This window comes from Pollicipes pollicipes, unplaced genomic scaffold, assembly GCF_011947565.3.
Source record: "Pollicipes pollicipes isolate AB1234 unplaced genomic scaffold, Ppol_2.1 Scaffold_3447;HRSCAF=4054_pilon_pilon_pilon, whole genome shotgun sequence".
Classification (NCBI taxonomy): Eukaryota; Metazoa; Arthropoda; class Thecostraca; order Pollicipedomorpha; family Pollicipedidae; genus Pollicipes; species Pollicipes pollicipes.
In genome coordinates, this window is record NW_023596297.1 from 37,867,267 (window position 1) to 37,877,862 (window position 10,596).

Below are 10,596 nucleotides of genomic sequence, written 5' to 3' on the forward strand. Positions count from 1 at the left end.
GCCCCGGTGAAAAGGCAGCCTGCGTCGGGAAGTGAACTGTTATACAATACATTCCCTCAGGGCCTCGGAATGGATCAAGGGGCCCCGATTCCCACGTCGCGAGGTGGCAGCTGATGAATTCCTCGCGCTGGGATGGAAACGTTCTTTAACCACTGGCCGGAAAAGGTAATACCCCTCCCCCTGGTGCGCTACCATCTGCTAGTGAAGTGCAATGTGCTACGCATCAGAATATCTACAATCCTAGTGCACTGCCCACGTCCTCCGTCCTGCATATCCGAGGGTATCTCAAGTTTAGAGGATCCATTGATGTCCTAGGGGCGCGAACGCCGGCGGAACTGGGTTATAAGATGAAGGAAATTAGGTGAACTCCGGTAAACCTTTAAGGATTTTTATCATAAGCCTTTATTGCGCTGTGTCCTCTATTTTCAACTTGCCCAGACTCTCCTCTATATACCACATTATCCTCCAACGCTTCTCTTGTTCTCCTAGACTCTTCCTAAAAACATTCCCTCCTCTTTATGTTTCCACACAGCCCCAAACTTCGTTGTGCTCTCTAAAATTTCCCGAAAACTCCACATCTGTTTCCATTGTGTAGTTTTCGACGTCACCTCCTTTCAGAAACCACGTAGATACAAATCGAAGAACAATGCACCACGCGTCACAGCATTTATTAGTAATTCAATGGTTCACATCGAATGTCGCGTAGTCATGCCTGCAACAAAGTACACTTAAACGGCCACACACAAGCTGCATCTCTAAGCTGACTGCACACGGTCCACCACATTTTTTATGAACAGAAAACATGCCAACAATCTTGACCTGGCGGGGGACATCGCCATGCCATGCTAAAGCTCCCAGCATTGCACCTGAGACGCTTTACTTTGAGACCCTGCATTGCTCTGTGACGGTTTTTAATGCACAGCATAGGCGTCAGTGCCGTCACAATGACTTGGCTACAGAGCATCAACGCTGGATACCCAGTGGTGTGCCCTAGTTTAAGATAAGTTAGTTTTTCGAAGGAGGCGGCACCTGCTACATCTCGTCCCGCTGTGCGTGTGGGCTGCCCGAACCAGACTTTGGAATTTGCAGACCGAAGAATTTGTCAAGAGGTGATATGGAAGTGTTTACGCAGCCCTTAATCGCGATACCACGAAGGTGACGATGACACGCCGAAGACGGCAAAACTACATCGGAGCTGATGACATGGCGCTGTTGCTGACGACACCGCGGCGGATCTGCAGGCACGACAAAGCCGGCCATGACGGAGGCCGTGAACGGAGGAGCCCGTGCACCTGAAAAAGTTCAAATGCATATGAAATTCTAACAGTGAAAACAGGGAGCCCTAACAGAACGGCACGCTCGGCAGACAAAGCCATGGTAAACTTGAGTTCACTTTTAGTTGAATCTGGGAAATGTTTTCTACTGTCTACACCACAAATCATTTCACACCTCCAAATGATTACAAAATGATTTCTAAACGGATGGCTTAGCCCGTCCATGACATGCGTTGAAAAACCTTACGATAGCCCACATTTTTTTCTCACTTTGCGAACCCTGACAATATTGGGGCTAAAAAAATGTTGCAGTTTGTACCATCGTGACAAACACAAGATTCTCGACCATGGTCTGTCTTGTCCTCCAGCCGGGCCGTTCACACCACACGAAACTCCCTACATTAGGTTACCATTAGACGTCACATGAGGCGAAATTCGTGTTGAGATAAAACGCCTTGGTACACCCATTTGAGATAAATAGGACGGAAAATAGAAGTAATTAACACCTCAAACATACTTGTCCAAATCCATTACACGTGACCAGAGAAGCGGAACAATTGCATTAGATGAACTGACGTGACTTGACATGATCTTAGCCTGAACTGCTATGACCTTAGCCTGAATTGACATGAATCTTCAAAATTCAGTGTTAAAAAGTATAAACAAGTTGCAAAAGTCAGTTTCTAATTTTATGGTATGATCCCAACGAACAAGCATACGTTCGTTCGTTTCACCTAGCTACGCAGGTCTACGGTCAATATTGCTGGTATACTTGCTCTGATATTGGTTTGAAAATAGTGGTTTCAGTTAAGCTGAAGTCACTGAATATTTCAGTGATTTCTGAGGTAGTTTGCATTGCCTGTAGCATCGTCAGGTATGTCAAATATGTCACATCAATACCTGGGTGCAGTTGCACGGGATAACCACTGTTTAAATTTTTTAATTGGACGATTTGATTCTTAGATATCGTAAACACAGCGTACTGTTGGCGCCGGAACGTTAGGGGCTCCGTATTCGGACGTCAATTTCGAAAGAACCACCTGGTATGACTGCACTTTTTCCTAGTGTGCGTTTCAGACCATGTGACATTTTTTCTTAGTTAAAACGCAAATCAACGGAGCGTTCGTTTCACTCATCATGCTAGTAACAATGCTGGAAAATCGATTGTAGGTAAAGGCCACCGTGATGCATGCTATGGCATCAGATACATAACAAGGACGTTCTCGCGCAAAAGCTAGATACCGGAAGCGACGGGACAGGATGGGAAAAACGGAACAGCAGAGCACACGGTAGTGCATGACAAATGACACTGTAGGACAGAGGACTTGGGCGGGGGGAGGGGGGGGGGGGGGGCAAAAATCCAAGGATTGAGTACATAAGACAGAAAGCGGAGGCAGCGGACAAGACGGCCAGAATGAAAAACAGAAAACAAAAAATGTTTATTTGGGTCATACTTGAATCACATTTGCCTAACATTTTTTTTTTCCCAGTGAGCAGACGCAGCCTGTAACTCTCCCCAATATGATTGCCTCACGAGCAGCTTCACAATTCAGCCTGAGCTGAACACAGGTGTGGGTAGCATGTTGATATATGTAGAAAATCCTGCATTTTAGGAGATGGTTTCCTGGTTATGTTGTTCATGTCAGACAAACCTGCATGATTTTGGTATATATATATATATATATATATATATATATATATATATATATATATATATATATATATATATTCCTCATGTCTTCAACAGACTTAATGCATTTCTACAATCACTCGCAAAGCTATGCAGAACATTGTCCCTCACATCTTACAGGATCATACACCCAATGGTTTTTAATGGTGATCCTCAGTTCGGAAACTGAGAGCAGTTGGTCTGCACCCTTTCACTTAATATTGGCAGGCAAGCCTTCCGAACTGTGGACTACTAAATTCAGCTGAATCCTCAATTATCTTGGTATGCAAAAAGCTCAAGTATCTGATCCATGCAATAACTCACATGTACATTTGTCTTTGCTTCACCCAACATCTTCGGCTTAATGCACATTTTAGGGTTAAGTTCACATCTACAACTCACACTTGTAACTCAACTCAAATCAAGTTATAATGTCAGGACACATGTGCATGCTAACCAGACTTTCGTTTGACTTAAACTGAACCATGAATGTACTCAGGAGTCAAAGATTTAAGGTGGAGCCCTTCGTTGCGGGACTGCGTTGTTTAATATCTATGCGCGCTAAACTCCGCCAGTTTTAGCACAAATCGGCGCTAAGCACGGTTCCCCTCTTAGTAAGGATTCGCATTAACAAGGATCGAGGGCGTGTTGGGATGACAGGGGGCTGGCTGTCTTCTAGGATTTGCAGTGTACGTAGGGGCGGTGCGCATACCATTTCCGGGTTTTTTGGAGGGTGCATGAGCCCGGCGCGTAACCGCTCTCCGTTTCGGAGGGTGTGTAAGCCAGGTGCGTAATCGCCCTACGTTTTGGAGGGTGTGTACGCACAGTCTTTCGAAAATGATTTCCTGAGCATAGCTGAAAAATATGGAAACTGCATTTCAGGCATATTATTCATCGAACCAAGAAGACGCAGGAAGAGAAATTTCACGTGGCGCAAGGAGGCAGCAGGCATGATTATATTTAATACGAACCCATTGCGGCGCGTTGCTTGAATTGTTTTGACGACCATCTGCGATGATGGCAGTGGTCGTATGCATTTTGATGATGGCTGTATGGCCTTTCTTGAATTTGGCCCTACCTGTGTTTTTAAACCAGCTACTAAGCTTCGTACTTGTTGCTTAAACTTTTAGTTTCAATAATCTGGAGGTGTTTAAGTCTTGTCCAGAGGTGAGGAAGTACTTTAAAGAGGTGATTTTGATCAGGATGAAAATCCTGAAAATGGTACACAACAGAGGACAGAAATCTTGCAATACCTGTTTTTTTTTACCTCATGGTGGCAATTGTCCATGCTAGAACCTTACTATGCAATATTAGATCATTCATCAACTGATGTTTTTCAAAGCATCAGACACCATGAGTGATCAAAACAGGAATATTTTGGGGACATCCTATCTTACCCTCACAATATAGCAATATGGTAATGATGGCAGATGTCAGTCAAATGCTGTTCTGTCACACTGACGGTGCAAGTGCTAACGCGACAATGGGTTGCAGGGGATTGGGTGGGTAGGTCGATCAGGATGATAACAGTTATAGCATCATAGCTATAGTACCGGAGGGTTTGCAGTTACACTTCTCTGGATGCTTGGAAATAATCTATGGTAATGATTAAAGGTTGAAGGGTAGAGTGTACATGTACCTGTTTATGATTATCAGTGACATGTATTGCCATAAAGAAGATGACTTATGTATAATGTTTCTTTGCAACAGTAAGTATCTATGTCTACCTATACCCATCAATACTGTACTGCAATGGTTCTTGCTGATCTCCATCCACATGCCTCAGGTGCAAGAAGTAATGATTGTGTCTGTGTGTGTCAGATGCATTGAATGTCAAATGTTCCTGCCTTGTTTCAGAGCAGAGCATCCTTTGTTTGATGTGCAACTACAGCCATGTCACAGCAGAGGTCAACAAGCCCACTGGGGGCTGAACCAGCCTCAGGGCTCTCACCCCTGATGGAGGGGGATGTACATGAACTGATCCAGCAACTGCCACCATCTGATGACCTGTTGGAGTACTACCGTACCAAGACAGACCAGTTCCAGCGCCGACTGGACCAACTGGCTGATAAGCTAGACCAGTGAGTTGTGTCCTACTGGAATTACAGCCTACTGCAGTTCAGCTCAGTATGTGTGCCTCACTGATACTGGCATCCCTTCAGCTGGGAGATGTGGTTGCTGCTGTGCTAGATTTGCACTGAGGGTAAGCCAAAAGCCCCAAATTGTGTTACCATATTTGCACAAGTTTTTACCTCTCAAGCAATTTCTCTCAAATTCAGAGCTCTGATCTCTCAGTTTTTACACTTCCACTTTGCATATTTACAAGAGGCTGAATTGTATTGAACCTAGAAGCAGCATTCCAAAGTTCATCCAGAGTGGTGTGAAACATGTGAGACATTTATTTGAACAGGTTCCTGCCTATCTGGTCCCCCCCCCCACACATTATGTTGGTGCTAATCTATTGCCCTTTGACCCTGCATCCCCACATCTGACCTGTCTGATCCATTTGTCAATTTGGAGGCACTGAAATGTTTGGTTGACCGCCACCCAGCTTGATGCTTATTCACTGACTTTTTATAAGGGGTGAGACAATAGGCAATGAACCATGAGCCAGGGTGCAAAAGCCTGAAAAAATACACATCCTGGCCACCCAAGTGACCAAATATTAAAACACGTTCCATGGGAAACACTGTCTAGCTGGTTTTATGATGGTGATGACAATGTCTAACAGTCTCCTGGGCAGGCTTTGGATGGTGTGGGCTGTGTATCTGATAATCTGATATATCTGGTGTATACATACATACAAGTATATATATATATATATATATATATATATATATATATATATATATATGTGTGTGTGTGTGTATATATTTATATACAGACAACCCATGTTTAGCCATCCATCCATATCACCCTACATAACCAGTGAATCCATCTGTCCCTTGTCCAGGTGGGTGCCATACAGATGTAGATGGTGTATCAGACCATCCCCACCTCAGCAGGCACAGGATTGCCATAGATAATGCATGTGGCGATGTACCTGGTCCCTTGACTCAGGTGGTACAAGACGGACAGATTTTGTGTTTAGCCATCCATGTACGGGCAGGTACCGGACGTCCGTCGCCGACGCGCGCCAGCTGCAGGCCGAACTGACCGAGCGCGACGCGGAGGTGGCACAGCTGCAGCTGGCTGTTAGCGACATGCAGGTGTATGTGTTCCAGGAGCGCGACCAGGTGCTGCGGCTGCACGCCGAGAACGACCGGCTTAAGGTGGGGGCTGGCTGATCCTCACACTAGGTGGGGCGGTACCTTAAACTGTGCCTTAAACCGTTGTCTGGCGACCGACATCGCATGCTCAGCAAGTGAGTGGTAGTGGTAGTGGTAGTGGTTGGTGTAAGCTTATTGATGGTACGGTGATGTGTGATTGTAAATAGTGTATATGTACAGGTGTTTAGGTGATGCAGTGACCCCATCCAGCATCACCTTTTGTGTCATAATCATATGATCAGTAACGTTGTCATGATGTCCTCGCCCTCTACGCAACCCTTCACAGAACTGGTGAGCGCGCCAAGGCTCAGTTTAAGTCGCGGAGGAGCATTGTTGTCGTCTGTAATCCTCGACCCTGTGACATATTCGCTAGTTTTGAAAACACTCACCTGTCACGACCTGCCCACCCTGACCCTGACCTTTTGCATATTCGCCTTTGTTCGTGAGTGACCTGACGCGATAGCCATCACGATGGTCATCTGCGTCACCACGTCGGTCGTTATGCTGACCGACGCGGAGTGACATCACCGCCGACTGCTAGCCAACCCAGCGCCGAGCAGTGCTCCGTGCACCGTGCCGTGTGAGTGGACGGGGACCGCTGACGCCGCCTTGTCGCCGCCCCCCCCCCCCCCCCCCCCCAGATTCGGGAGGTGGAGGACCGGCGCAAGATTGATGTGCTCCTCTCGCTGTCGGGTACCACCGAGTCCTCGCTCACCTACTTCATCAAGGAGCTGGACGAGGGGAAGCTGATACGACAGCAACTTCCGCCCCAGCTACAGCAGTACGCCAAGCAGCTGGAGCAGAGTCGGAAGCTGGAAGGTACGGAGATGGAGTGCTGGTGGGCTTGCTGCACGGGGTCGATCTGCTCGGAAAAAAACAACAATGAATCCGGTCGATCATGAACTATCCTGGGGCTGTGCGTGTTACTGCTGATAAGAAGCTGATCTTGTATTCTTATTCTCTGTCGCCCAGTTCCACGTCCTTTGGCATATCTTTTCGGCGTTGTAGCCATGAGAGCTATAGCTAGCGAGTCTTGGCCACAAAGCTGTTTGATTCCATAGGGGGTAACTGCTTCCAAAATTATTTATGGAAGGTCTTGTCTGCACTTGAATACTGCTCAGGCCTCAATGCAAAACAGGACCAGAGTTCGACCCGTGTCTGCCAAACAGGACCAGAGATGCAAAACAGGACCAGAGTTCGGCCCATGTCTGCCACGGCTGTGGTGGCCACCACCATCCTGTGCCGATGCGCCTCGTGTCCTTGCGCGTCCGGTGGCGACCCGACCACGCCCGCCAGGTGTTTCTGTCCGCTGTCTGGCCGCTGTTGAGAGGGCGCTTCTTCGGTCGGTGCGTCGCCGTGTCGAGTATGTCGCCGGCTGATGCGCCCCTTCCCCCCCCCCCCCTCGGTTAGCGGGCGACGGCGCGGCGACGGGCCCGCCGCCTCCCGACGCCGCCTCACTGCAGCTGGAGGTGGGCTGTCTGCGCGCCCAACTGGAGGGGCGCACGCGGCTGGCGCGCGAGGAGCGCCAGGCACTGCTCGATGACCGCCGTGTCAGTGCCGAAGAACGCCAGGCCGAGCGTGCCAAACGCGACCAGCGGCTGGCCACTTACAACGAGAAGTACGTTAGACGGCGGCCGTGGTGGTGTGTAGGCGCGGCGGACTTTAGAGTACCCGCTGAGTCCAGTGTTGATGAACATCTGTCTTTACAATTTGTTTTCTGCACTGGTGACACCATGGGAAGCTAAGAAAAGCGTGTCACTCTTTATAATCTCCAAGAGAATGTTTCACATTTGTATGGGTTGTTGAGCTGAAATAGTCAATTTGAAGATCACTCGGTGCAGTTTATAACCCTGCCCTTCGTAAAACCTGGGACCCTATAGGGTTTGAGCTGCACGACAGTGAAAAAGTGCAGGCTATGTAATGCAGACCGTCCAAATTTCAAGGACATTCAGGCGTGCACGACGCCAAAGCAACGCCATTCAAATTTTGCCGCTCCATAGGCCATGTGGCGTTCAAGGCCAGGGAGAATATCATTGAGCCGTTCACATCTGGTGTCTGTGAGATTCTCAGATATAACGAACTTCAATTGGCTTCCAATCAGTATTGTATATCCTGCGCAAGATTCCGACGCAAGCCATGTTTTGTACCACACAATATCAGAAATTGGACATCGTTGCTAGTTATTACGGGCATAAGACTTGTAAGCGAATAACTTGAGAACAGCGCCATGATCAAGTAAATGTCATAACAAGTAAGCATTTCAAGATAAGCATTTCGAAAGGGCGCCGTACAGTGTCTCGGCTGACGCCGGAGTTTGCTTTAATATTAAGCGGCCGTCTGATCACGTGACTGGCTGCCGTAATCAACTGCCTCCGACCGATTATGTCATTTCGCACGGACATCTCGACGACGCCGAGTCGCAGCGACCCGGGAGTGGCACGAAAAGATGTGGCATGCAAAATGCTACGTCAGAACGCATCACGTGACACGCGCTCAAAGATGAATTTTGCTCTCTTCCACGGTTTTACACATTTTGTGCCAAATCTCGGCATCCAGAACGCGGACACACTCTGGAGTGTCACGCTTCAATGATAAATGGAAGAAGTAAAATGGCAATGATTGGTCGCATGTGCCACGTGTCCGGGCGCCTGCATGCCAAAATATGTATTTTACTATTTTCGACGGGTTTGCACATTTTTGCGATATCGCGGCACCTATGGCACGAAGCGACTCCAGTGTCATGCTTCGGTGGGCAGTCTAGCAGACAATCACGTGGTGTAACATGTTATGTTGCACGTGCGATTTTGCATGTGCATACTAGCTGTGAAGATCCATTTTGCTGATTTCGTCGGTTTTTACGTTTTACGCCACACTTTCGCACTTAGAGCTTATAGGCACACGGAACTGGTATAGCGTGACGAGAAATCACATGGCCAGTCATGTGTTTCAGGTGTGCGTGCCCACAGGTTACGTGTCGCGCTCACAAGCTCCGGAAAAATTGAATTTCGTGTTTTCACAGGTTTAAAAGTGTTTGACGCATTGCAGCACCCATTGCACCCAGCCGCTGGGGAGTGGCATGCGTTGATAGACATTGAAACAGAAAATCACATTGTATGAATGATCATGTCACACGTGCTGCTTGTCATGCATGCACCAGCCAGCAAGATAGATTTGACCGTTACCAGCCGTTTTTCAACTTTCGCGCCATATTTCGGCAACCAGAGCACCTATGCAGCTACCTAGCCTAGCTACCTACCTGCCTACTATACCTACCTAGCTACCTATCCCCAGGATAGTATAATCGTGATTTAAACTGAAAGGGATGCATAATGGAATTTTCTACGTGTTTGATTAGCACAGCGAAGCAAGCGTGCAAACGCTTGCTTTTACTAAATAGATAAATTTTGTTGTCTAGAGCACCGTTTCTGCTTTAAGTGTACCAATAATTATAAGTAAGCCTATTTCATCAGATATCGTGCTTGCTTCAATATCTTCAAATGTGGAAAATTTCCTTTAATTGGTTATCCCCACATGCATTCTGCATTACCTTTTTCGCTAAATAGGCACCACGAAACAGCTGCCTCCTCGATAACATTACGGTTGTCATACGGCCACACGGTGCTCATGCGATAAAGTATGGCCTGTACAATGTGATAAAGTATGGCTTATACAGTGTGATAAAGTATGGCATGTACAGTGTGATAAAGTATGGCCTGTATGGCGTGATAAAGTATGGCCTGTACAGTGTGATGAAGTATAGCCTGTACAGTGTGGTAAAGCAGGGCCTGTACGGTGTGATGAAGTATGGCCTGTACAGTGTGATAAAGTATGGCCTGTACAGTGTGATAAAGTATGGCCATACAGTGTGATAAAGTGTGGCCCATACAGTGTGATTAAGTGTTGCCCATACAGTGTGATAAAGCATGGCCTGTACAGTGTGCTAAAGTATGGCCTGTGCAGTGTGATTGGGTGAGCGTGCTATCGCTGAGCCATCCTTCATTCTGATCGCACCATGGCAATGCCAATATATTTCTGAAGTGCAGTACGCCGAATGCACAGGCCATGTGCCGCCTGACTGGTACCACTCACTGCCTGCTCGCTTCCTGAGATGATGACTCCGACGGTGATGACGTCTCCCAGCGCTGAAACGTTTTCGACGGGTCCTGACTTTGTACCTCGACTCTGCGCGCAGGCTGCACGAGACCCAGAAGCTGCTTTACAGCACCAGCCGCGACCTACTGCGCCTGTACTCCGAGCAGCAGCAGCAGGAGCGTGTCTGGATGGCCGAGAAGGACCAGCTGCTGCGCGAGCGCGAGCTGCTCTGCCAGAACCTGAGCGTGCGCTTCCCGGCGCGGTGTGAGCGCGGCTCACAGGCTGAGCCGCG

General features: G+C 47.8%; 1 protein-coding gene across 1 annotated transcript; it reads left to right on the plus strand.

The window, feature by feature from the left end:
• The first annotated feature begins 4,899 nt into the window (after positions 1-4,899).
• LOC119092520 (coiled-coil domain-containing protein 77) lies at positions 4,900-10,590 on the plus strand. The gene is made up of 7 exons (XM_037215480.1): positions 4,900-5,024; positions 6,053-6,215; positions 6,854-7,031; positions 7,509-7,558; positions 7,676-7,830; positions 10,405-10,523; positions 10,586-10,590. The coding sequence occupies exons 1-7, from the start codon at positions 4,900-4,902 to the stop codon at positions 10,588-10,590; spliced, it is 795 nt and encodes a 264-aa protein (XP_037071375.1).
• The last annotated feature ends 6 nt before the right edge of the window (positions 10,591-10,596 follow it).